General features: G+C 48.0%; 2 protein-coding genes across 6 annotated transcripts in view; one reads left to right on the top strand and one right to left on the bottom strand.

The window, feature by feature from the left end:
- The window catches only part of RAPGEF1 (Rap guanine nucleotide exchange factor 1), an 85,303-nt gene extending 60,164 nt beyond the window's left edge, over window positions 1-25,139 (top strand). For 2 of the 5 annotated variants that reach the window (XM_030460982.1, XM_030460983.1), the window contains 15 exons: window positions 7,671-7,955; window positions 9,005-9,097; window positions 10,731-10,819; window positions 12,140-12,251; window positions 13,791-13,866; window positions 17,038-17,122; window positions 18,454-18,546; window positions 18,923-19,108; window positions 19,260-19,344; window positions 19,572-19,666; window positions 20,066-20,144; window positions 20,274-20,375; window positions 20,752-20,849; window positions 21,402-21,530; window positions 22,073-25,139. In XM_030460982.1, the coding sequence (XP_030316842.1) occupies window positions 7,671-7,955; window positions 9,005-9,097; window positions 10,731-10,819; window positions 12,140-12,251; window positions 13,791-13,866; window positions 17,038-17,122; window positions 18,454-18,546; window positions 18,923-19,108; window positions 19,260-19,344; window positions 19,572-19,666; window positions 20,066-20,144; window positions 20,274-20,375; window positions 20,752-20,849; window positions 21,402-21,530; window positions 22,073-22,223 (1,758 nt within the window). In that variant the 3' untranslated portion in view covers window positions 22,224-25,139. The remainder of the gene's footprint in view (window positions 1-7,670; window positions 7,956-9,004; window positions 9,098-10,730; window positions 10,820-12,139; window positions 12,252-13,790; window positions 13,867-17,037; window positions 17,123-18,453; window positions 18,547-18,922; window positions 19,109-19,259; window positions 19,345-19,571; window positions 19,667-20,065; window positions 20,145-20,273; window positions 20,376-20,751; window positions 20,850-21,401; window positions 21,531-22,072) is intronic. The other 3 variants (XM_030460984.1, XM_030460986.1, XM_030460987.1) reach the window with 3 other exon arrangements.
- Window positions 25,140-25,932: 793 nt separating this feature from the next.
- Window positions 25,933-27,078, bottom strand: part of PRRT1B (proline rich transmembrane protein 1B) — a 1,801-nt gene continuing 655 nt past the window's right edge. The window contains exons 3-4 of the mRNA XM_030461300.1: window positions 26,781-26,921; window positions 25,933-26,674 (exon numbers count right to left, since the gene is read on the bottom strand). Of these exons, the coding sequence (XP_030317160.1) occupies window positions 26,528-26,674; window positions 26,781-26,921 (288 nt within the window). The 3' untranslated portion in view covers window positions 25,933-26,527. The remainder of the gene's footprint in view (window positions 26,675-26,780; window positions 26,922-27,078) is intronic.

The following is a 27,078-nucleotide window of genomic DNA, read 5'->3' as shown; positions in this document are numbered from 1 at the left end:
ACATAGCTGACCCATGTAATGCCATAACCGTGGTTTATCCTATTTTCCCTATCCCAATAAGATAGAGACATGAAACAGCTGTCAAGGTTTGGATCATTCCCAGGGTGACACCCTTCATTTTGGGGCCAAGACAGACCAGAACCCCTCTTGCTATTTGCTCCTGAGGATTGACTGGAAAAACTGTGAGGTTTCACACCAGGGATGACATGAGCTACACCAGAAACACTTTAAACAAATTGTTCTGCTCCTCTTATTCTCATGCCTTCATTTTTCCTCTCTCAACAGAGAAAAGCCACTCAAGTGAGCACTGTGGTGAGCAACAAACCTGTTAGAAAATAAGCTGTAGGTTTCTACCAGCCCCAGCAAGAGAGTTAATGGTAGGGAGAGCACACTTTCCACATACCAACTGAGGAGTTGGCCTCCTGTGCACCCAAATATCAGTAATGATTATAAAATCTCTTAAAATGCTATGTCTTCTACATGAATCATTATCCATTCTGTACAGGAAGCAAAAACCTCCTTAGATCCATACCAGGAAGTCAGAGCTGATAAATGAAATGGCTGTCCACTGACCCAAAGCCAGTCATACATTGCAGGTTTGCTGAGCATTGACAGTTTTCAGAAAGAGCCCTGTGCTTTTTGCCTTCCCTGGAGACTGGGCTGGGGCAGCAGGAGTCAATCCCAGAGGGAAGACCTGGCCCCATATCCATCTGTTCACATGCAGGCAGCAAGGAAAACATTCTTCAACCACGTTTTACACATTAGTTAGCCTAGCTCTGTGCTCCAGGTGAAGGACTAGTGCCTTACTACTGATTTACAGGGCTTCAAGACTGTTTTCACACAATGTGTTGAAACACACACACAAAAAAAGAAAAGAGGTGAAGTTGTTCAGATCATCTTTTACTCTTTTTTTAAATTATTTTCTAGACCTCAGGTTTTTTTTCTTTCCCAGCAGCACTGCAGATGCTGCTGCAGTCCAGAAGCCACCACTGCTCTGGCAACCGACTGATCATGCTTTTCCCTTCTTTGCAGGAAATTGTGTCAGAGGTAATAGCTTTTACTGGATAGAAGCAGATCTTGAGCAACTGGATCAAACCTCATAGGTTTGGCAAGTTGAGCTTGTTTTTCACGAAGTCTGATTCGTGTCTGGCCTCTGTGCCAGCATGGGTCATGTTTGTACTGTGGGCTGATGTTGTAAGGAACTGTAACACCATAGTCTCCATCCCAAGTCATTAAATCCCATGTCAGTGGGACAACTGGATTGTACTGTCAAGAGTCATTTTAGCGATTTCCATTTCTTTTGAAAGTATTTTCTGTTGCTCGATGCTAGGAAGGGAGGTATGGAAGAAGAAGGCATCCTCTGTGGTAATTGCTGGTAGTAGTTTTGTCTCTAGCTGATCACCTCCTTCCCATCTTCTGGTGAAGAGAGAGATCACTGAATGGTTTGGTTAGGAAGGGACCTTAAAGATCATCTAGTTTCAACCTCCATGTATGGGCAGAGATACTGAGATACTGTCCTTTGGTTTATTAACTCCTTGTGCTGGTAGCTGTAAACAGTTGGGTGGGTATCCAGGTGGTAGGAATCAAATCACATTACTTTCCAACAGCTGGAATATCAGTCCAGTGCCAAGCTGTGCTGCTATCTACTCCCATATTTTCTAGCAAAGACTGCAGAAAATTTTGCATTTGTTTATAGCTAGGAACATTTTCCTCACTGAAACAAGAAATGTAGTTGTTTCTCCAAGAAATGTACATGCCATTAGTGGAAATTTGGCTGCATTCTCCACTATGGAGAAATAAGATGCCTCTCAAAATGTTGTTTTTTTCTTATGTTTTCTTTTTAATTGAGAAACATTTCCAGTAATGTTCCAGAAACCACACTGGCTGTTGGATTCCAGCAGAAGGCACAAGTAATTTCCTTATGAAAACTCCAGTTCAGTGCTTCTGTTCTCAGCTGTTTCCACCATTCTTGAGCAAATCAAGCAAGCACACAGAAAATTCACAGCAGTTGTTTTTTTTTTTTTCCTTGTGTGTGTGTTAATATATGTTCAGGAGAAGGATAGTCAGGTAAGTGCTTAAAAACAGCCACCATGCAGACATGTGCTTCCCACGTTTTCCCTGCCTCACCCCTGCTGGTGTAGCTCTCTTCCAGTCCGTAGCACACACTGCAGCTCTGGCCCTCAGCAGAGACTGAGCAGGTTTGATTTCATTTGGTGGTCCCGTGGTGGGAGCCACAATCAAACCAGGACTGGGAGATCATAGTGTGCGAGTTCTTCTCTGTCCTAAGCACGGTTTGGCTCCTTAGTTTGGAGCAGGATCATAGAATCATGAAGGTTGGAAAAGACCTCTAAGATCATCAAGTCCAAAGAAAAGGAGGGGAGGGGGGGAAGGGGAGTAGGGGTGGAAATCTGCATCTATAGAACCAGCTGCTGAGGTCTAGGTATTGTTTTGCCCTTCCTGTTTAGCCTTCCTTCTGTGTTTGTGTTCATTTCCACTGCCCTTCGCAGGCTCAGACAGTGGTATTAATAATGCTGTTGCATGCTGGCAGCACTGAATCCTGCTTCTCAAAACTGCTTCCTCTGGTGGTTTATACATTTTCCTTGCAGTTGGAGCGCCAGCTGTTTCTGTGTGGGTCTCTCTCAACTGTCCCCTCTTGACTCCAGAGGTCAGGTTTTTTTGTGTGACTGACTTTTTAGGAGCTTTGTCTTTGTCTCCAAACTCCACCTTTTAAAGATCTGCTTTCTAGGTAGGGTGCTAAAAGCTAAAGAGTTGACACTCAGTGTGATCAGATTGAATTCTCCTGGTAGTTTCAAAAGAGATTTGCACGATAGCATGGTTAATAACTCTTACAAATGTTCTTCCCCCACCCCGCCCCCATATTTGTTTTTTTGCAAAGATGTACAAGAATCCTTCTTAAGAAGTTTGGATTTTGTGTTTTCTTGTGCAGAAGCTAGGAGACCCCTTCCCAAGGGAACAGCAAGCCCCATCCATCCATCCATCCCCTTTGATAACCATCACATAAAAACAATGAGGTCAGCTGTGCAGCCAGGTCAGAGGCTTTGCTGAGAAACATTCAAGCATGAGGAGTTGCTGCCTTTCCTGTGGCAGTGCTTGAAGCCATTCTGTTGTTTGTGTTTCCAGCCATTCATTATGGGACCATTTCCTTCCTCATTAGCAAAAGTACCTGGAAGCCCAGCATTGTGTCATGAGATAGGAAGTCTTTCCAATAGCTGTCTGTGCAGTTACATTCTTAGGGTGGAGCACTTTTCTGCAACACCCAGCATTTTTTGAACACATTCATCTACTGTAAGAATTTGGGCATCCAGTTCTGGCACATTGCCTACATTGGTCTCATAAATAGCATTAGCAGAGGAAATCTAACAGATTGATCCTTTCCTCTGATAGCTTCATGTTTGGGAAGTCTGATGCTCTATCTGATCTGGGAGTCTCTGGCAGGATTGCAGATTAATTTGGCAGAAGAAGTCCGTGGGTTAACTGGGGCTGTACTTAAAAGGAAAAGACTGTGTCTGCTGATAGTGCAGATGCTCTGACAGCCATATAATTGAATTTAACTTTGAATTTAGAATGGAGATTGCTGTGACTCCCAACCAGGGAGTCCCTGCATATAAGCACCCTGTCTCCCTGTTACTTGTGGTCAGCCATGCCTAGTGAATGTAGAGGAGCATCACACTTGAAATAAGTTTTCTATTAGATTATTTATCTCCCGCCATCTAATCCAAATAAACAGTCTTAATGTCATTGACCTTTGGGACATGCTGTAACACTGCTGCTAGTGATGGAAAGCTGTTCTAAAACACTGACCATTGCAAAAAATCAAAGGCAGCAAATTGAGAACATTGAAAGATGCCATCTCTGGAAGACCTCTGTGTGTCATGGTGTGTGGTAAACATTCAGGACTGAGCACACGAGCTTCCTGCTCTTCCCAGGAGATGAGATTGTTCTGAGCTCAAAGCACACTTTGTGGAAGTACTTCCCAAGTAGCAGATAGATTGTTTATTGTTTTTTGTTTTTAATTGACTTTACTGGTGAGAGGAGAGGGGTCTCTCTTGTCTCCCTGTGTTGGCCATTTGATATTGTAAGTCAGGATCACCCATGCTAGGAGATCATCTTCTGGTCCTGTGGTGGAAGCCTGGCAACATGGCAAGAGTTTGGATAGAGGAAAGCATCCTTTCTCTAAGGATGCAGCTGCCCTCTGCTTTCTAGCTTTTCCTGAGTTCATTGTGAAATAAATCACTTAAAACAAGTCCATGGGGGTTGTGTCAGTACAACCATCACCAAGACCCTTCTGATCTAGCAAGAAGCCTCTAAGAAGCAGGGTAAGATCACTGATTCATTTCCCAGATAAACTGTTGCCTGTGATTTCAGGGGGGAAAAACTAGAGGAGGACTAATTTGCTTATGACAGTTCTGCTGAATGGACTGTTCCCTCCCAAAAAAAGTATGTCTTTAAAAGGATGACAAGACTTCCAAGGAGAGGTACAACACCCAAGCCCGTGGAAGCCTTTGCCACAATTCCTGCTGCAGCTGCTGACTGGGCTGGGTTGGACTGGGAGCAGCAGAGATGGATGCCATATGGACATCATCTCCACTGCAGGGTGGGGTTTTTTTTCCCCTTTAAAAGTATGCTTCATTCTTGGCTCTTGTCCCAGCACGGCTGCATAGCTGGAATTCCAGAGCTGCTTGCAGGCTCCAGAGGAAGGAGGGGGCTCCCTGGCTCACTTTCCACAAGATGCAATTTTACAACAAAATTGGAAGTCGGGAGAAGCGTGGCTAATTAATGCCAGCACACCAAAGGCTTCTCTGCACTGTTCCCTTTGTTAACAACATGCTGAGAGCATGTCTGCATTGTTAAGTGATTGTTCAGGGATCACATAATGAAGATGAACGCATTTTCCTGAGTACCTGGGCTTTAAACTGGCATTTTCAACACATCTCATGCCAAGATACTGTTTCAAACAGTGTATTGATGAGGCCTAGGAGGGATGAGTGCACAGTGCTTGTCCATAGTAATGTATATACATTCAAACTTTTAAAATTTATGCAATGTGATGTTATATTTAGGTCTAAATTTCCTTTGAATTGAGATTGATGTCTGTGAAACTATGCAAGGCGGAAGCTGGGCAAATGTTCCTGCCCCAGAAGCAGTAATTCATCTCCCTGAGCTGCTTTCTCATCCTGCAAGAAGTGTACCAGGCAGCTTCTCCACATCCCAGACAGCTTTTGGCCTGAGCTGACCCTGCCAGCATCACCCGGTGGGAGAGGTTCGCTGGGCACTGCCTGTCCCAGAGTGACTTGGTTGAGGACAGCAGTTCCCTTTCGTTTGTGCCCTGTGTGAATTCCTCCACTGCTGCTCTGCAAACGCCCAGCCTTTTCTCTGGGTTCAGCAGGTCAGACACAAAACCCCTTGGGACTCCTCAGTGGAAGATGTCCATCACCTACAAAGTGAAGGTCAGAGAATGCCACCTGTCTCACTCATATGGGTGCAAGGAAGCCCAGCTGCAGGGGGGCTGGCACCCAGGTCCCGTTGGAGTGAATTATTTCCTTTACTGGAGCAGAGGATATTGTTATCAGGACAGCAGTTTGTTGAGTGCCTTCTCGAGAGCTGATACAGATGTGTGTGTTGGTTTGCTGCTCTTTTTGGGGTCTAGCCTATGGCTTGGGGCAATAGTTGGCATAGCAGCGCCAGTGAGATCATAAGATACCAGGGGGGCAGGGCAGGCAGAATGAATCTTCTGAGCCAAGGTGATGTCATGAGCCTGGCGTCTGATGAGGGATTTAGTGGTTTGTGCCATGCAAATGAAAATGAATAAGTGCAGAGCATTTATCCAGGCAGAAAGTAAATAGAGATGAGACTTTTCATTGTTACTGAGGCAGCACCAAAAGCTGACCCCAGAGCCAGGGCTGCTCATCCGGAAAGAAATGGGCAGGAAGAGAGAGGAGCCTGTCCTAGAGCCAGTCTCCTTTTAGCCACAGGCATTGGGTAGGGATTTGCGCTTTAATTATTTTTCAGTAGCCTTTTAAGCTCTCTTTCCAAAGCATCTCCCTCTGCTCATCTGTATTCTGGCCTGTGATATGTTTTGGGCCCCAAGAATACACCCAGAGCACTGCCAGACTCCATGCACAGCAGAGGGCAACCACTCGAGGATTAAGGTGGTGAAAGGTAAAATCCTTGACCTTTACTTTTTCTTTCCTTTGTAGTGGAAGAGCTTTTTTATCCGGGCTTCTGGCCCGAGGTTGTTCTCAGTTTAGAGTTTTAAGCTCGCATCTTTCCTAGGTATACAAAAAAAAAAAATCAGTGCTGAGCTGGATGCTGCTGGCTCAGGTGACAGGCTGAGCTTTGCCTTTTATCACCCATTCAACCCAACAACATTTCTCTCAGGAGAAAACGTAGCCTTAATTCTCTGCTTCATGCCTTTATTTTCCCTTCTCCTTTTTTACGTCTCAGTGGTGTCACTTTTCATCCTGGTTTGAGCAAGTTGTGTCTGTGCTTGAGAGCTCTGTAATACACCATCCTGCTGCAGCACATCTCTCAAACGACCAACTGCTACAGCTTCATTTCAGCGTGAGTTTTTTGGGATTATGTGACTTTTCAGTCCACTTGGCTACAACAGAGATCTTACTGGTTGTTAAGCTCTACAGGTTTTAAAATAAACTCTCTAGCAGGTTTAGCATTATTGTAATTTTTTTTTTCTGGTGCGTGTCAGCTTTGTTTTGGACTTACTCTGATAGTAAATCTTACTAGCACCAGATGTTAAAGGCAGAAGGCTGCTTTTGTTTTTCTTGGCGCAATATGTTCCCTCTGCACCCTGTTTAGTATTATCTGAACACTAATCTGATGATTAGTAGAGATGGTGAAATAAAGCTTCACACAGATGATCTCTTTTCATCTCTTCAACTGACTCTTCGAGGTGTCGTGTTAAAGGATCGGTTTGATAAGGAATTCATCGCTCCAGAAGGCAATTACTATTTTTGCTTCCTATGTTTCTCAAATGGACTGGAGTAGCAGTGTAATCTCCTTCATCCCTCAGTGTAACTTTAAAGGCAGTATCCAGCCACTCCTCCCTGGGAGCTGCGTGTTCTGGAACAGACTTGACAGAATAGCTGCTAAATTACAGGGCTGGAGCAAACAGCATCTTAAATTTGGATCCCGTGGAAAATCCCAGAAAAGCAAATAAGCACTTGGGGTATTTTTCTCTATCTAGATATTTCCAGTATGCTCACAGTTGTGGCTTCTGTAGCCTTCCCATCCTTTCATCCACTCAAGTGATTTTCAGGGTCACTGTCATTATCAGTGCTGAGATATCCAGACTTTCTCCCACCCAGCTGGATACCTGCAGGTGATACCTGCTGCCCGCTTTCCCTTTTAGCAGCCTGGCTGCTGTTTGTGCAAGAAAATGCTTCTCCATGAAAACAACTGGCTATTGTGTCCCAGGTAGCAATTCCTGCTCTAGCACGTGTATGGTTAAGGAGTGCTGCCTCTGTTGGGGTTGGCCAAGAAGCAGAGAGGTGCCTGTGTCAGAAATGCCTTGTGCTGTCACTGCTGCACTACTGACGATCTAATTACTTTTTCTTTTGTCTGTCTCTTTCCCCATCTTCCTTTTTTTGTGTTGTATGTCTCTCTCTCTCTCTCTCTCTCTCTCTCTCCTGTAGTACAAATCTGTGTTTAGGTCCTACTCCCAGGATTTTGTGCCTCACAACCAAGTCTCCATACCTCCTTTCCTCTCTTCTACCTCCTCCTCCTGCTCCACCTCACCTTTTCCACCTGTCCATCCATCTCAGAGCTCTGACCTGGCAGTGCCCGCCGCTGCAGCCAGCCAGTCACCCAGCACTGTGGATGTGCCAAACTCCTCTTCTCAGGAGAGCAGCTTTAATGGGAATGCTCCTGTCTGCCTTCCTTCTGAAACCTCTCTCACTGATTCTCTCCAGACGCCTTCGGTGAGACTATCCAAAGAGATAACACACCTTAACACAAGGCTAGGTTTATTTGGGGGCTGTTATAAGAAAATGTCTCTATTAACACCTGCTTAATGTGATCTGGATTCCAAATGTGTGTGAATTACAGGGAGGTAATTTAATACAAAAATGGCAGCTAGAAAAACTGAACAACATCTGCAGATTGGAGCAAACATTGGCTGTATGTAGCAAACATAAAATGTCAAATGCTGCTGAAGGGGGTAGAAGTTGCTGTAGCTCCCTGCAGTTGCAATGCGAAGCTGAGGAAGGTAAAGGAGTGTTTTGTGAGGTTGGTTGTTTCTGAACACAGGCTACTAACAGTGGTCTGTAGCCTGCAGTTGCTGCTGTGGCAGGATTTGGTGGTTGCTGCCCTGCTTCCTCTTGCTTGCTGCAAAGCCTGGAATCTGTGTGGGATTAGAGCTGTCAGCACAGTGCATGGTTGTGCTGCCTCTTCACAAATTTTGGGAGAGGGACACTTATTGCAGGGTAAATGATGGGATTTCACACTTTTAACCTGAACTTGCTGTTGCATCTTCCTTGTGCGTCTGATCCTTGTTACAGGCCAAAAGCCCTTGAATTTCATTTAGTTTGGCATGATGGCTCTTGTCTGTGTTTGTAGCATCATTTGGGAGATACATCTGATACCCTCTGGACTGTAGGGGGCTATCTGCATTTAGCAGCAGGACTAGAGCATGAGTAGCACGGGCACTTGTGGGTCAAGCTTTTAGTGCTCAGCCTCCATAACCTTGAAATCGACACTGCACATTGCACCTTCACAGCCTCCTGTGGAGTCCATGGCAGCTCTTGCAAAGCAGCGCCTGCTGATGCCCTGCTGCAGCTCAGTGCCTTTGGGAGACTCCTCAGGAACCAGACAATAATTACCCCTGGGAAGGTACAGCCTTGGTGACCAGTGTTGGCCACTGAGGAGGATGAAAGGCTCCCAGTTAGGTGAAAGCAGCCGTTGAGATTTACTAATGGGAAGTGCTGGCGGGGGCACCATCACCCATTTCCTTTCATCCTGTCTCCTTTAGAGCGAAAACGCCAGTGAGGAGGCTGGTGAGGGTGAATATGTCAATCTGTATTCCTCTGGCCAGAGCAACGGGGAACTCCCTGGCTCTGAAGGAGTAAGTAGCACGGAGAGGGATGGACACCGGGAAGGGGCTGCCTGGTGCATGCTGAGTTCACAGCAGGGCTGACGCGCTTGGCACCGGCCTCTTCTGCACACCCTGCAGCTCCTGTGTCCCTCTTGCTGGTGGTCCCTCTGCTTATCCCCTCCTGGCTTGCAGTTTTGGCTGGCCTCCCAGTCCCAGGGGACAGCAGGTGATGCTTTTGGGGGCAGGGTGAGCCCTGGCAGGAGGTAGGGGCAGCTTCTCCTGCCATGCTGGTTTGTTTGCGCTTTGCTCTCTGTTTGGAGCTGCTTGGGTGAGGTTCCCTTCCAGAAAGCTGCACCCTCACCAGCATCATCCAGGGGCTGCATCTATTCTTACAACTGCTTTGGCTTCCCCATTTTAATACAGAAAGCTTTGTGCTCTAATTCTTTTTTATTTATTTTTCTCATTCACTGTTTGGATACAGAGTGATTGATTTAGCATTATAATCGCACACTGTTTCTTCCTTCCCTCAAGCCTCCTATCGTAGGTATTTCCTAGAGGAGAAAGGGCGTTTTCCATCACAGGGAGGTACTGTCTTCCTGTTGGCTCATAAGAAGCAGCATCAGAGCTCTGTTGCCATCTTTTTGCCTGCCCTCCTCTTGGAAGGCACATCTCCTACAGGATGTCTCCAAGACCTTTATCCATGCTGGTGTTACATATGCCGAGAGATAGCACTTCCCTAACTTCCCTTCAGCAGAAACATCTAGGCAGGCTCATCCTTTTGGGCAGCTGTGAGCTGGTTCTCAACTTTGAAGCAAAGGGCTTTACAGACATAGTCTGAAAGAATCCTGCAGACACCAAGAAGCCTAAGCTCACCTCTGTGTTTTCCAGGCCAGATGGGTAGCATGCAGGTGGTTTCAGTCCAGTCTGTTCAGTAGGTTGAATTTTCAAGTTTCAGTCTTCATGATGTTAAATAATTCTGAACTCCAATATTAGATTAATATTCCCATTTGACATCCATGGGTATTTTTAATAAATGGCTAATTTAAGATGCTGTAGCTTTGCTTTGAGGTCTCTCCGTGCTGTTCTATGCCATGAGTTCAGATGGTTCTGCTTTTTTGCATTAGCCCTGTTTCCACAGCTGTGAATTGTGAAGTGCAAACCTTGAATCATTGTGTAACCTCTTCTGATGGGAGAGGAGGAAGGCAGGAACAGCCGTGTGCAGCTACCCCCTAAGACAGCCTGGTCTGAGGGGCTGTGATTAGTAGGGGAACTGAAACTGGAGAGCCTATAGTTGGCCATGTCCCTTGTGATTAAAGCAGAAGCCAAGTAAGTGTATTTCAACAGCAAGGGCTGGAGGAAAAAAAAACTTTGTGAGAGGGTTAAAATCCAAGACAACAGCTGACTAGTGGTGTAACTTTCAGCATCATTTCACAATGTTAAAAGCAAACAGTACTAATTATACTAGACTCCTGAGATTGTCCCAAATTTCCTGTCTAATTAACTTATGTGTTTTCTTGGCATCTGGCATTAACTTGCATCAGCCTTTAACTGCTCTGTAGGAATTTACAGGAAAGGGCTATTTAGAGACAGTCAGGCTGTAAATGTAAGGCTGGCCGTGCTCTAGGACCTCATTGAATAATGAAAAACTTCCTTCTCTTTGCAGGAATCTCCATCTGTCAAAGACAGCCACTCCAAAGACTCCACTCCCAACAGCAGTCCCATGGGGAAGGAAGGCAAAGATGGTGTGGAAAGGTGAGCCTGAATCCCATGGTCCTCCTGCTTTCCAGCCTCAAAGGGTACAGAGTCTCACCAACATCCCGTTAGCCCTGCCAGATCGTCCTCAGGGCTGCCTGTTCTGCCCTCAAACTTCTCTGAACTTTAAGCCCCCTTTTTTTACTTTTTCTGCATAACTGGTGAGCAGTGGGATCCTGCTGCATGAGGAGCATCCCCACAAGATGTCATTACTTAACTGAGGCAGCCTGTAGGGGTTAACACAGCCTGTGTTAGCCATCCTAAGTCCATCTCATTGACAGTCTTATCATTGACATTGGCTGTTCCCTCCTGCTTCCACAAAAACATACATGAAAACCCCAATGGCTGTTGGGAAATAGTTGTCCAGAGGGGAATTTTTTCCTAACCCTGTTAGTTAGAGGCTGGCTGAGGTCCTGAAGCAGGAGGCTTTATATCTCTTCTAAAAGCTCTTAGCTATCATTTGTCTATGTAAATGAAGAGTTGCAGGCTGTAACAGATGGGCTTCAGGAGAAGCAGAGTGAGTGCTTCCCTGCTGCTTGAGATTGCTCTTCAATTGCATTTCTAAAGCAAAAATAGAGAACAGCATTGTTTGTGTGTGACAGTCAAGTTCCCTTCCCCCATTTTCTTGCAGTTGATCTGAGGATTTTAATCCCTGCAGTGAAGGAGACAATGCAAGAGAGCTCTGCAAAGCTATCTGCTGAAAGTACAGACTGATGGACTGGATTTTGCCCTGTCCCTGGGAAAAACTATAAAGAACATGTGTGGTTTCTATTTTTTAAGGAGCATAGGCACAAATTACATGTATCCAGGCACAAGACTACCAGCCTTTGGGGGCAGGATGTACACCAAAAAAGTGGGCAGAGCTTTCTGCTCCGTCTTTCTGCAAAAAGAGAGCCTGTCATCTCCTCTAGCATCAGCACAGTGGCTCATGAGCTAAGAGATGCATATGTGGAGTATGCTCAGGCTCTATACGTTTGAGGAAGGGCTTAAGATATGTGTGCACTAAAAATTTGTTGGATTAAGGACACATGGAAGTGTGTAGCTATGCAGGGCAGAGTAAATACCTGTCTAACAGAAATGCAGGCAGACAAGTGTTCGGGTCCTACAGGTTCATCTCTCTTTTTTCAAGAGATGGCACAAAGCGACAGAATTAGATGTAGACATTTGGGCTTGTTTGCGAAAGATTTACCTCCATGCTGTCTGTGTATTTACTGTCTTTTAAGGAAGGTTTGTACACTGAGACCTTGGATGGACCCAGCATCTTCTGCCATGGATGGGCAATGACATTGATGAGTATTTGCCTTTTTTTTTTTTTAACAGGCAGCAGCAGTCATCTGATGGTTTGGAATCATCACAGTTGGAGGAAGAAGTAGATGAGCTATCCCTTATTGACCACAGTGAAATTATGGCTAGGTTGACACTGAAGCAAGAGGTGGGTGCATTCAGGGTTTGCTTTCATACTCTTCAGTTAATGCTGTATTGAAATCTGATTCTTGGTGTGCACAAGCAAAGTATCAGCTTTGATTTGATAGGAAAAACTGGGTTGCAGCAGAAGTGGCATGCAGCTTCAGGTGTGCAGGCTGCTGTGAAAGTAGGAGCTGCTGGTAGAGGCAGGGAGCATCAGCAATGAATGAAGGCTTAACAAATGGGAGATCTCTCTCTAAAAAACCAGTCCAGCTTGTCTCCTTTTCCCAGTCTGCCCCTTCCCACCTCTTCAGCCTGCACCAGTCTGAAATGAGGTGTCTGAAAGCCTGAGAGCAATAAATCCAGGTGCTGGTTTATGGTGCTGAGAGGCAGGTTTAGCAGATTTCCCAAGTAGGACGTTATATGGCTGATGTAGAAGAGCAGCCGAAGTAACTGTTTCTATGTTTGTGAAACTGCTTTGTTTCTAACCTTGGGTGCACTCCCAAACAGCTTTGCTCAACTGTGCCCTCCAACGAAGCTGTCTCTGACATGCAGCTTGAGGCAATATGCAGGCTTTTGAAGCTTTCAAACTGTCAGGGAGCTTGTCTGAAAAACAGAGAGAAGTATCATTTACTGGTGCTTCAGGAGTGTTCTTTGGTCAGCTGAGATGTGCAGGAGAGAATGAGAAGCTATTAGTCATTCCTTAAGTGGTATTTTTGGAGTCTTGCCAGAGGGTCACCTGAAAAAGTTGCATCTTAGGCGTAGCAGCTCCATGGCTGTAATCCATGGGCTTTTTCAGTGTTTTGCATATTGAAATGAAAAAGACATTACAAAGGAAAGACAGATACAGCTCCAGTCTCCTCAGCAGGGAAAAAACAATTAAAAATCAGTGATTTCTGAACATTTAGGACTGGCAGATCTGTGTCAGCCCATAACTTCTTTTTTATTTCCTTTTCTTTATGGTCTATGTGTTTGAAATGGTACAGAACTGCCACTGTGAGCTGTTTCCTGCAGTGTGAGACCTGCTGGCTGAATGGTAGATCAGTTCTGAATATTTTCGGTTGTGAATTGCAGTAGCTGGAAGAAAGATGGGTTTAGAGGGTGATAAGGCAGGGGTCAAGCAGTTTCTGGCCTGTTTTCTGCTCCCGGTTATTGGATCCCTCAGGTGACCTCCAGTCAAATAGTTCCAAACTAGGGAATTAACTTCCTTGGTTTTGATGTTCCAGGAAAATGCAAATTGTCTTCTGGGAGTGTTTGGGAGTCTGGGACATTTCTGTTCATTCTTCCATGGACAGAAGGTTCAACTTTCACTGGACTTCACAGCCTGGCCTTAAGGAGCCAGAGACCCCACGTGGTGATCAGTCCAGATCCTCATCTGGGACATCAAAAGCTTTATTCACATTCCAGGATTAGCCCAGCACTGAAGACCATGTCCCAGCATGTGCTGTGAGCAGTGCCAGGAACATTGTGTACTCTGCCAGTTGTTGCTGAGCTTGAACCCCAAAGATGGTAAACCAGGCTGAAGGGAGCTTGGACCATGCCTAACATGTTTCTCTCCTTGTTGCAGGGAGATGATGGGCCAGATGTTCGTGGTGGATCTGGAGACATCTTGTTAGTGCATGCAACAGAGACCGACAGGAAAGGTACAGTGGATGCAGTAGATCAGAGCTGAGGAACGTGGCCTTTTGCTGCCTGTCTCCTACCTGGCTGTGGTGTGCATGGCTGTGATGTGGCTGCAGACAGCTGTGCCAGAGTGGGGGTACTGCATTTGTGATCCTTTGGATTGCAGGGAGGTGATTGTGCTTCTCTTTGGTGGAGTGGAGGTGAGCTGGATAAGCACCTGTTCATTCTGGGTAGCAGCAGGGATGGTATTGACTCCTCATAACCTTCACCCAGATCTGGAGGGCAAGATGCCCCAGTAGAGCTGGTGACAGTGCTGTGTTGGTGTCTGTCTCCACGCCTGCCACTGATTCCAGGTCTGACCAGCCTGTTGTGGCAGGAATCCTGTTTCCAGAGGTATTCCTTGCCCTTTGAACTTCAGGGCAGGGGTCATAGAGGAGATGCTAGAGTGATGGTTGAATCAGAGTAGGAGAGGAGGAATGTTGGATTGGGTTTCATGCAGTACCCGTGAACATCAGGCAAGCTGTCCAAGTGCTGGTCTGCTGACACCTTTTATTTTCAACTTACTATGTCAGTTCCTAGTCCCACTCTGTACCAGTTGCATGCTGGTAAGCCATCCAGACCAGTTCAGTTAAAGAAGGGAGAGGAGGGGGAGGAAAAGGAAGGCAAGAAACCTTTAGCTCTAGATTTGTTAAAATCCCTCTTTATCTCTCCAAACCCAGTCACCACGCACATGAACCAGATCCTTTGGCAAAGGACCTGTGGCAAAGACAGCCTTTGCAGTGCTTCCAGAGAGTGATTTTGAACCTGCTCAATGTATTTGTTCTGATGGCCTTAACAAGAATTGATCTCCTTATCTTTAGGGATGCAAGGGAGAGTGTATTAACCCACTGAACCTTTCAGTGCTCATATTTTAGAGGGTTGATAGTCAAAGGGGAAACGTCTTTCATGTGCATTTCTAAATGGCAAGGTTTTTACTGTAACATAAGGTGCTTGCAATCACTTTCCAGCACCATTCAGCTAGCAAGAAAATCCTTCCCCCAACAGCTCTATTCCCATGTTTACATGAGGCATCAAACCTAGGCAGAAAGGACCAATGTTAGGAACATAATAGGGAGGAGGAGGCAGTTGATTGTGCCAAGGCTATATAGATATTTATAGATGTATATGTATATAAAATGTAATCAAGTGAGATGGGGGTAATACCCTTTATAAAAATGCTGAAACCAGAATAGAGAAGCTCTGATTTACTCTTGCTGTTCTCCAGACCCATCACATTGGAAGAACTTCCCTACTGCTCCTGTTAATAGACAGCTACTTGGTAAAGAGATGGGGTGCTGGACTTCTCACTGATGAGTGGGGACCTCTCAGGAGGCCACGAGCAGAGAGGTGAAAGCCTTGCAGAACTTCTCAAGACTAGGTAGAACTCAAGCAGGATTTTTAAATGCACAGCAGGGCGGACAGGGTGAGTGGCTGGGTGGAGGGAGCTCTGCAGCCACGTTTCTCAGAATAGTCACAGAACTTTGCCACACGGGCTCTGCCAAGCCACTGAGCTGAATGGAGCACAGAGGAATTTGTGGTATGCTAACCCAGTGTTTGGGTGACTGAGAGGGTTAATGAATTAAGCTTACAATGAGAGGAATTCAAGGCTTGTAAATCAATCAGCCATACGGCACAGATGGTATAGTTAAGAGGCTTTCCTTTAAAGATGAATTTCTTGGCAGCTTTGAGTGCCAGAGGAGACCAGCTGTATTACCTCACGTTGCCTTTTGGGCAGATGGGAGCCCAGAATAAATGTATCTCCACACCCTGTTGCATGATGCTTCTTGCCCAGTTGAGTTTTCTAAAAGAGTTGCATGGAATAAGGGATAAAGAGAGACTTGTGGGCTTCAGGAACAAGATCCACAATCAATTAAGTGCTCACAGCCACACATGTTTGCCGTGTGCAGGATTACAGCTAGATGAGGCTCAGGACTCACCCCTGACATGACTATCAAGGCTCTGGCTTTAGAGTTTATATCTGATTGTCTTTACCCAAAAGGCAGCAGTGCTCTCTGATTTAAGAGCATCTTAGTGGGGCTCCTGCCAGGAGAACCACCACATATGAAGAGGCACAAGGATCACACCCTGCCCTGTGCAAAGGATGGATGTTGCAGCACGTGAGTGTGGGGTGATCCCTGTCCTGGCTGAAAAAAGCTTTACCTGTACAACCTCTCCTGGGCAGGCACTGCAGGAGATTTTTCTCCCCATCTGGTGCTAAGGAGACTCTGCCAGTGGTTGCAGTGCATGGGGCAGTGTGCCATCCTACTGTACATGCTGCCTGCAGTGCTGCCAGGTTTCATACCACTGTGAGTTTCCGTTTTGACCACACTGATCAAGCCTTCCCCAGGACTGCAAGAGTTCTGCAGTGTTAACCTGAAATCTTTCTTTCCCATTTGCAGTTCCCAATTTTTTGATTTCCCTCCTTTGTGCCTTTGGTGGTGGCCAAAGCCTTTGCATTTCTGGGGCCTGCAGAGCCCATTTCTGCAGATTACTGAACAGAAGTTGACTGCGTGCACCACATCAGTGTCTGTGGTGGCAGGGTCATGGTCAGGATAGTGTCAGTTTTTGCAGTGCAATTTACTCGTCCCTTGGCTGGAAATAATCTTATTTTTACACTGTCCTGGGGCAGATTGCCTGGAACACAGCAAGGGCAGAGGGTCTGCAGCAATGTATCATCATGTTGAAACACATGCCATCTGATCAGGAGGGAAGAGAGATGATGCCTTTCTGCAGGGCTCTGTGCTGCCTGAATTGTGAAGACTGAGAACAGGAGCCCATCTCTTGCCATTAGATCTTTTTAAAAATATCCCCAAGGTCTAACCCACATTTTTCCTTGACCCAATATTGACAGTTCCTGCCCCACAAGCAGATGCTTTTCACTGACCCCTTGGTAGGGGCATTGGCCAAACAGCAAGCTCTAGTGCTGCAAGTGGGAGCCAGGCCAGAGGGGGAGAGGGCAGTTTGACTGTAGCTTTTGGGCCGTAGGGTCCATCTGCTGGTAAGAAACAACAGCACAGCATTTCTGCAACGTCCATTCATGTCAAAATGTGTCCATGTCCTCTTCCTGCAAGCCTGGACTCAACCTTACAAGAAGCTTCATTTTTCTGCAAGCAGCATTGAGTGAGGCTTTGTTGTATTTTTTTTTTCTCTAGATCTTGTGCTGTACTGTGAAGCCTTTCTGACTACATACAGGACATTTATCACCCCTGAAGAGCTCATCAAGAAGCTGCAGTACAGATATCCTTTTTCATAAGTCACAGTTCATCCCCAACTGGAATCAGAGCCCTGCAGTCTTCCTGGAGGGAGCACGTGACAAGTTGGGTCAAAAGCCTGCTGACAACATGGGCAGTGATGTGCTTGCCCTGGAGGTGTCCCAGGTTGGGACACCTTCACTTCTGCACTCTCCAGATGGGAAATGCTGCTGGCCAGGTCCAGGCAGGGTGGACTACTTGACCTGACAATAGTTTCCTGAGGGCCCTGGCAGGGCAGAGGAACAGTTTAGATTTTCTGTTCATCACCGGGAAGTTGGTCATTTTTTTGGGACACCTTGTTTGTAGAATGGGGATCACACTGCCTCCCAGGGGAACCATGGGGCTTGCCTGTTTGGGCAGATGTAGTTAAGTACCAGAGATGACTTAAACCATCCAGACTTATTATCTCTCTTGTTACAAGAAATGCAGCATGGCAGCTAATGTCCTCTTGGCCTCTCAGTTCTGAACTGAGCTTGTAACTGCTAACAAGGTGAGGGCCCTGACCTGGCAGGGGGAGGAGCATCAGTGTTCCTGGCAGGGGATGGATAAGGCTTCTTGTTGAGCACCCTGCCTGCAGCTCCTGCCCGTGGGCTCTGTTCCCTTCACCCTCAGCTGAGTAGGTCAGTGTCTGGGTTTAGGCAGTGCAAAGCCCTCAGGGGCTTTGGTCCTGTAGCCCACATCAGAAGCAGCCTGATGTCACTCTGTCCTGTGTTACAGCTCCTCACTGCCATCTGCAGCAGAGATGCTGCTCCTGTGGGATCAGGGCAGCCAAGGACACAGCAGATCTCTGTTGCCAGTGAAGAGACTGGCTGGGGCGTTCCCACAGGCCCTCATCAGTCCTTGACTTCTGATAACCTTCCTCTCTTTCCCTTTGCCCACTTGGTAGAAGCATTTTCAACCTGCACTGTCTCCCCTGCCACCATTCTCCTTGCAGCAAATTGGGCACTGAGGAAGGTAGAGGTGACAGCTGAGTTGTTATGAGACCAGATGTCACAAACCCACAGGGAAGAGCAGAGTGGAGGACTGCTGTTCATTAAATTCCACCTTAGAAGAGCTTCAGGGTACACCTGCACTTCTAGCAGCAGTTCTGTGAGGTGTACCCTGTGCCTCCTCACACCCCTGCTACATGCAGCTAGGGGCAGCTTAATAACATGTTAATTAAAGCTATATCAGTGTCCCTTATCTCCTGGAAATTGAACACCAGTTTCAGTCAAGACACAACAGTACTGTTGCTATTCTGATGTTCCTCGAGGCAGCTCCTAGTTGCACTGATGCTGGTCTGACCCCACTAAGTTTATTCTTTAATTAGCAACCAACATATGAGAAGTTTTGCCACTTCCCAGACACCTTTAAGAAGCGAGTCAGTAAGAACACCTTCTTCGTGCTGGTGAGAGTGGTGGATGAGCTGTGGTGAGTTGTCTTCTTCGACTGGGGGCTGGGAGGTGCAGGGTCAGTAACAATACAGACATCTGGTACTTATGAAGACCTGAGATTTTTTAGACCCTACCTATAGTGGCAGCTGAAATCCCCTAGCCTGACCAGTGACACACTGATAGTGCTGAACCCTCTTGTTGGAAGAGCAGGTTCTCAGTGTGAACCCAACTGGGTCATTTATTTTAAAATAACCAGGAACAAGGAATCTCTAAGAAGGGAGGAGCTGGAAGGATGAGGAATTTCAGTCACTTGTAGGAAAGAATGACAAAAGACTCAGTACAGGTACAAACTCTTCAGCTTGATCAGAGGCGTAGCTCTGATGTTTTCCTTGGGCGTTCCATCTTTCTCTCAGCTTAGTGGAGTTGACAGAGGAAATTCTCAAGCTACTGATGGACTTGGTCTTCCGACTGGTCTGCAATGGGGAGCTGAGCCTTGCCAGGGTGCTACGGAAAAACATCCTTGATAAAGTGGATCAGAAGAAAATGCTGAGCTACGCCAATTCCATCAAACCTCTTGCAGCCCGGGGGGTGGCAGCCAGGTGAGGAAGGATGCATGCAACCATACCTTTGCCTTCTGAGAGACTGGGCATCCCTTTCTTGTGGACACAACAGTTTTCTCAGTCCATTATACAAGAGAAGGAAACTGGCCACATTTTCTGAGCCTTTATACTGTGTCCTTGTTTCCTACAGGCCAGGTACCCTGCATGATTTCCACAGCCATGAAATAGCTGAGCAGCTGACCCTCCTGGATGCTGAACTCTTCTATAAAATTGAGGTACAGAGAGAAGGATGGGGAAAGGGTAGTGGGAGAGATTTGAAAGTGTCCCCTCTGCAATCTCTGGTGTTCCCATTCTCCAAGCACACCTGGTGGGTTGTAGGAGATAGCTGAACTTGTGTCAGCCAACAGCCATGACCACAGGCTGCAACTGGGAATCTTGAAGCAGAAATTCCATTTTTTAATGTTTAGTGTTTTCTCACCCCTCTCTTCTTTTTCCTTGGCAGATCCCAGAAGTTCTGCTTTGGGCAAAGGAGCAAAATGAAGAGAAAAGCCCCAACCTGACACAATTCACAGAGCACTTTAATAACATGTCCTACTGGTAAGGAGCAGCTGTGGCACTGAACTGTGCACCAGTTCCCTTCTTGTAAGCAGGATAACATGTATTTTTGTCTGGGAAGTAAATGCAAGGCACTTACTAGAGACCCCAGAGCACAAGAGAGCAGAAAATCAGGAGGGTTTGTAACCTGGAGGAATTCTTGTCAGTACCATTCAAACAAACATTCCCTGTGCTAATAAATGTACCTCATGAAGAGTCTGAGGTCATCCTTGAAGTTATTCTTTGTTGTGAATTAAAGTTTTCTGTTTAGGCTGGAACCATCATGAGGCTGTCAGTATTGTTGATCCATCCTTACTAGCTAGCAGTTTTTTAAATGAAACAAAAAGAAATCTGAGGTCTGCTGAAGTGGGTTTATGAGTTTTCTTCTCTCTGTTCTTCCAGGGTCCGTTCAATAATTATGCTACAAGAGAAAGCCCAAGACCGAGAGAGGCTTCTCCTTAAATTCATAAAGATTATGAAGGTATTAGCTTGTCTTTTACTGTGAATCTTGCACGCTGCTCCTTAAAGGACCTTCTGGTTGCTAGAGCTGTTTGATGCTAGGAAGCTTTTTGCATCTCTAGAGTAATTGGAATATTCTCCCTCTTCACAGCACTTGCGAAAGCTCAATAATTTTAATTCCTATCTGGCCATTCTTTCTGCACTGGATTCTGCACCCATCCGAAGGCTGGAATGGCAGAAACAAACCTCAGAGGTGAGGAGCAGTGAGGGCTGTGATCTTCAAGGGAAAAAGATAACTGTATAAAACTGTTGGGTGGTATTAACAGCTCAGCAATGTCCCAGGGTGGAAGGAGCAGAGAACTCCTCTCCACGGGAGGAGATGCCTGGGCATTCTGACAGCTGCAGGAGTGCCAGCACAGTCACAGGTGAGAACAACCTCCTCCTCCTCCTCCCTGGAAATGGAAGCCTTGGTGAGGCTGAAGGCATCAAGGCTCTGCATATACATACCCGGAGTCAGGCTGAGGTGTCTGTGGGGTGGCATTAACTCCTTGGCCTTCATGGCTCTCTGAGGAGGTTACAAACCACATGGGTTTGCAGCAGTGGTGTCACCATGGGCTTTGTGTTTCCAGGGCCTGGCTGAGTACTGCACCCTGATTGACAGCTCCTCATCCTTCCGCGCCTACCGAGCAGCTCTGGCCGATGTGGATCCTCCCTGCATACCTTACCTGTGAGTTGGGAGTTTCTTCTGCTGTTACTTCTGCACATTCAAATCGTTCCTTCAAGGATTTCTTGGCAGCTTCTGCTCAGCTCAGCACTTGTCTTTTGCCTATGCAGGCATGGCTGAGCAGAGGAGGTGGAGGCAGGACGGAAGCACAGCTCCATTGCTAGCAAAACTTCAAGGAGAGGGAAACCCTCTTGTGTAAAACTGTAGGGAAGGTTTAATCCCTGGCAGACACTTCCCACTGTGACCTTCTTCCAGCCTGCTCCTCCTTTCCACAGATGGTGAAAGAACAACCACAGTGCCCTTAGCATGACCACAAGTGCTTCACCTCAAGGTCCCTCCATTGTGCGTGGTGGACACCTTACAACTGGATACCTCTAGACCTGCTGCTGGGGACATGTTTCCCTCTACTTTAAAGCTGCAGCACTGATGGTGGCAGCAGGGGGAGGCTGTTAGATTGCCTGGGGCTGCCTTTTGTCTGGCTGTCCTGCCCCTGTGTGACTAACCTCTGTTCTTGTTTGTCTACTCCCTGACCTGCTCCCTCTTCCTCTCTTTCAGAGGCCTGATCCTGCAGGACCTGACCTTTGTTCATCTGGGAAACCCTGATTACATTGACAGCAAAGTCAACTTTTCCAAGCGCTGGCAGCAGTTTAACATCCTGGACAGCATGAGGTGCTTCCAACAAGTGTAAGTGCAACAACAGGGAGGACAGAGCTGGCTTTGAGGCACCACAGTGGGGATTGGTGTGGGGAGCTGTGTCCAGAGCACAGGAGCCCCTGTGGAAGGAGAAGGGAGGCTAAGGTCAAAGGTTTATGATGGAGATGTAAGGAGGGCTAGAAAGGACAGGGCTCTGGTCACAATCTCCTTCCCTCTCTAGGTTAGATATGACTGAAAACTGTGAAGATATTTTTCCAGTGTTACTTGTGAGATCCAGTGCAGTAAAGTTTTCCGACTACACTTTCAGACAACAGACCTCCAGGTTTTGCTGTTGCTGTCATGCAGCAGAAGCAGATCTAACTGCTGATTTCAGTGTGATGGGGTCTTTTTTTTCTCTTCAATTCAGCCATGGGTGTGGTGTTTTTCCCTCTTTTTGGTGTCACATCCCAGTCATAAATATTAGGCTCAGGTGATACAGATGCTGGGTGTCCCTTGGAGGAAGGCAAGGATGGCTCAAAGAGGTCCCTTGGTGGCCCCTTCTTTAACTGCTGCTCCCTTCTCTGGTTTTCCAGACATTACGACATCAAAAGAAACGATGACATTGTGTCATTCTTTAATGACTTCAGCGACCACCTGGCTGAGGAGGCCCTGTGGGAACTGTCCCTCAAAATCAAACCTCGGAACATTACAAGGCGGAAAACAGACCGAGAAGAGAAAACCTAGGAGGAGAGGTTGTGCAAGAGAGGAGAATTGCTCTGCAGAGGCACCGAGGCAGCTGTCAGACTGGAGTTCAATGTTTGTACCTGCTACTGGATGATTCACCCTCCCTCCCAGCTGCCAGCGAGCCCTTGGGGGGGGTGAACGTCGGAGCGGCCAAGTGGTGACCGCGTGTGTTGGCCGTGGAGGGCGCAGAGCAGCCGATGCCCACCACGCTTGCCCTCCTTCTCCTCCCCTTCCTCTGTCATGAAGCAGCTTTAAATCTGGGGAGAAAGAGCTGTGTGGAAGGAGGGTCCCATGCAAGCTTGGGGTTGCTGGCCGATTGCATCTGGTAATGCTCAGGCTGTTGTTTTCATCCACAAAGGAGGGGGCAGCAAGAGCTCAGCACCCACAAACTTGTCTCCGGAGCGGCGTTGAGCAGGCAGCAGCCATGGAAGCCAAGGCTTTGAGTCTCCCCTGCAATGTCACCTGGAAACATGTTCGTCCCCAGGAGATGAGGATGGAGGAGTCTCCTGCTGCCTGCCAGAGGAGCTCTGCTTACAGAGAGCTGGTTGTGTTTACAGGGGTCTTCGGTTTACCCCAGATCTCTGGCACCTTCTTCATGGGAGGGAGGCACCAGTCGTAGATATGGAAGAGGCACTGAAAATGTGGGCAGGAACCTGCCATCTCCAGTCATCCTACCCCCCTCCTCCTCCCAGATCCTGTTATTTAAGCAACAGTAATCCCTCCAAACCAGGAAACATTGACTACTCAAGGTACTGTGGTTCACTTGTCCTGTGAACCCATATCTTTTAGTGATGGTACTAGCTTTTGCACAGTAAATGCTGTAGTATACAAGACTGTAAATACTAGTATTTAGAATCCATTGGAGAATTTTTTTGATGCATGTCTGGATACCGATGTGTTTATAAGAAAAAAAAACAAAACAAAAACGTGCAAAACAGTATGTATAAAATTCACAACCCGTGACAATGTTGTTCCACGTGCTGGAAGAAAGGAGGTTCAAGGTGGCTGTGTGGGCACTGGCTGTGGAGCAGGTGCAGGAGCCAAAGGAGCCAGCGGAGCCAGCAGGTCCATTTCTGGGGTTGGACATGGGTAGGTACCATGTGCCCAACTGAGCCACCTCGTCCCCTCCACCCTGCTCTTCTTTCCTCTCACTGTTGCCAAATGTTCTTTTCAGGGGGTCCCCATCTGGCTGACCCTTGGTGCTGTGCTTTGTGACCCATGGTTTGGCAGAAGCCCCAGCAAGTCTCTGTCCCCAGACCCATCATGCCAGAGCCAGCTGGGCAGGGGCAGCCTAGCCTGGAAGAGTGAGGGGGGGGAGGTCTCATTTCCCACACACACAGCATTACCCCCAAACTGTTCAGTGTGCCTTATTCAGCTCCTCTGTCCCCTATCCATGTCTTTCCCCCTTGGGTGTTCTCGCCAGCCCAGCCCCAGCTGAGCTATTCCACATTTCTCCTCTGTGTCCTCTGAGGGTTTACAGTGTGGGCCGTGGGTTCGAGGAGCCTTGCGAGGCCTTTCCCAGCACCACGTTGTGTGGTCAGAGGTTTTTACAGGGTTCTGTCAAACAAACCGTGCAGGTTTAGGGCAGCAGCTGGCAAGGAATACAGGTAGGGTGTTTTGCAGAGCATCCTTAACTTATTTCTCAATAGCAGCTCTGTGTTTGCTACAGCCTCTGTTTGTTCTAGGCGAATCAGAGTTGCAAGCATTTCCTTCTCCAAACAGATGGCAAAGTCTTAGCCAGCTCCCTGCAGATGGCAGCAGGAGGGGATGGCAGCAGTGTTGCCCCTTATTGTCCTGAAGATTTAGGCACAGGACTCATGCAGCAGCCAAATGCTGAAGTGGAGAGAGACGCTCCCTGCCCATAAGAGCATCTTCAGGGGGAGGAGAATGTGGGGTCCAACACTGGTTTGTGCAGCCCCAGAGTGGGGATCCTCCTGTGCTGAAATGTGCAGTATCTGAACCAAAATGTTTCAGAAGCAGTTTATTTCTGTGACACTGAGGGTGCTGGAGCCATGTGTCACATCTGGCTGAGGCTTTGCAATCCCCAGCCTTCCACGCAGGAAGTAATGCTTGTGTTTCCCTTTGTAAATAAGATCTTGGGAAAAAAAAAACAAAAACAATTCAACCAACCAACCGAAAAACTTGACATGGTGACACTGAAAAGGCAAATGTACCCCATGGCTGGCACAGGCTTCCCCCTGGCAGGCCCCGAGCATCTCCCTGGGATGCTGTGCTGTGGCAGTCTCCTTGCAGTGTCGTGTGTGATGGGGATGCGTGTGGGGACAGGAGTTCTGTGTGGCTGCAGCATCTTGTCCAGCTTGGGGGGAACCAAGCCCCCCCAGTTTTCCTACCCCCTTCTCTCCTTTGCTCTGCAGTCATCCCCAGCTGCCTGGGGTGTCCCCACCACAGCTCCCTGCTTGTGTCCCCCTGCTCAAGGCTCCAGGGCTGGAGGGACCCTTCAGAAGGGTTTCTTTGACCAGAGCAGCTCCAGGTTTGCTGGCCAGAGCCCCCTGCTCACCAGGAGCAGCACCCCTGGGTAGCAGAAGCCCAAAAGAGCAGCAGGACTGCCCATGGGGGTGCTTGTGTGTCATGCAGGCAGTGTCACTGGGGCCATCACCTCTTTTGGGGAGGAGAGCGGGGACCTCACAGTCCTTGGTGTGGGGCAGGGAGGGGGGAGAAGCAATGTCCCCAGGCACCAGCCCCTTGCTCCCTCCAGGAGCTTTCCACAACCCACAGCTGTGCAGTTGTATTATATATTCACCATTAACCCAGTCCTGATGATGGCATCTTCCTGCAGACATTTCAGACCTGTAACTTTTATATTAAAAACAAATAAACACCAATAACAAACCTGCCTGATGATCCTGTTTACAGTGCATGCAGCAGTCTGTGGATTAAAGTGACAATCGAATCCACTCCTGGCACTGGTGTGGCCTCATGTTTTCTCATGTATCCCTCAGGGTTTTGCCTCTGCCCTTGGCCCTTTTTCCTCTTATTTTTCCCCCATAAATTTCTTCCACCCAAGTGAGATAATTCTGTCCCACTACCAGCCCTACATTTGAGGAGAAGATGTCTGCTCCTGTCACCTTCTTCCAGGCACTGGTGTCCCCTCGGTCAGGGGGAGGTTCCTGCTCCCCAAAACACACCCTGCCAGGCATGTGCCCTGCCACATGCTGGCAGCCCAGGGCTATCAATAACCCCTGCAGTGGCCTGGGCAGCCCAGCATGCTCCTGGTGCTATTTCAGTCCTGGATGAAGTTCAGAATTCCTCTGGAAATAATGAGCATCACCACTGGGAAGGAGGATGCCCAAACACTGACCCAGCACAAACACCACGCTCCTGCTAGCTGGTGCTGGACCACAGTGCCACGTCCCACCTGCGGGGTATGTGGCAGGGAGAGGGGAGGGTGGCTGTGACACTTAGGTGGCCATGACACTTAGATCCTGCTTAGCACATCAGAGCAGCCTTTGGAAGACTTAGCAGCTTGTCCTGCCCTTCCCTGCAAAGCTCTGCAGTGGCACCCCCAGCACATCCCCTTTTGGGAGGGGCTCCCCAGGGGGCCTGCTTGGCCTTAAGCCCCAGCACCTGCATGCTTGTGGGGGAAGCCCTGATGTGCCAGATTGCAAGAGAACTTGACTTGGATTTTTTGGTGGACAAAAACCTCAGGGAAGGGGGGAAGGAACTTACTGTGCACGGGAAGCAGAATGTCTGGCTACACCTGTATTTTATTGTACTCTGGAAGCAGTAAGAAGGTGGCCATACAGCATGTGTGTGTATTTTTGTGTGCACAATTACCATAGGAGCTAAATTCGTGGCTCTGATATTTTGAATTAGGGGTGGGGGCTTCTCACATGCCCAGAGCAGCAGCTGCCAGCAGAGCAGCCACACACCTTGGTCTCTCCACTGGTCCTTGGCTGTTTGCTCCATCTCCAGGCCCACTGTCACTGTGGCAGTTTCCTTTTACATGTCCCAAGTCACAGTCCACAGTAATGGGATCCAACATCCTGCAGCAGAGCCCAGTCCCAGATCCCATACATGATTCCACCGCTCCTTGCCTGGACATGGCACCAGCACCGCTTTGCTCTGGGTTCATCTGTCCCATGTTTCACAGGGCTGAAAGAGGTGAGTGAAACCACAGACAGCTCCAGAGCAGCTTCTCACCCCTCCATGAAGAACCTTGTGCTCTGTGCTCACCCTTTGCTGGCAGCTCGGGCAATGCCACACAGGGCCTGAAGCCACTCCACCTGTCCCTGTGGCATGGAGCCCCCAGCACACGCCATGTCCCTGGGGGGCTCAGGGCCCTGTCATAGGTACAGGGACAACACGACGTAGATGACCCAAGTGATGGAGGTGAACAACCCGAAGAAGAGACTGATGAGGACCAGTGACCGGGCCTTTCTGGATGCCACATTTGCTTGGGCTATGTCCCCACGGTCCAGCGCAGCCCGGGTCTGGCACAGGAGGAGAATGGGGAGGTTGGAAAGGAGATGCAGCACTAGGAAGGAGATTGGAGGCATGGGGAGGGTTTGATGTAAATCAGAAGGGTGCTGTTCTTACCTCATGAGAGTAGATGGCAGCAATGAGCCCAGTCAGCAGGCAGCAGAAGACAGTCACCAGCACTGACTCCACCATGTAGTCATTGGGCAGGCGCTGCCCACGGCCGGTGGGCAAAGGGCCCGTGCTTGGGTGCACGTTATACTGAGACATGAGAGGGGCATCAGAGCTGTCTGACCCCCGCTCTGTGCCCCCCACACCAGGCTGTGGTGATCCAGCATTGCTCAGGGCTCTGCTTGGGACCCCAGAAACCTTGCAGGGGGGGATAAGGGGTGACCCCACTTTGCAGCAGGGAACATGG

The sequence above is a fragment of the Calypte anna genome, chromosome 17, assembly GCF_003957555.1.
Source record: "Calypte anna isolate BGI_N300 chromosome 17, bCalAnn1_v1.p, whole genome shotgun sequence".
In the NCBI taxonomy this organism is placed as follows: Eukaryota; Metazoa; Chordata; class Aves; order Apodiformes; family Trochilidae; genus Calypte; species Calypte anna.
This window is presented reverse-complemented; position numbering and strand designations above follow the sequence as displayed.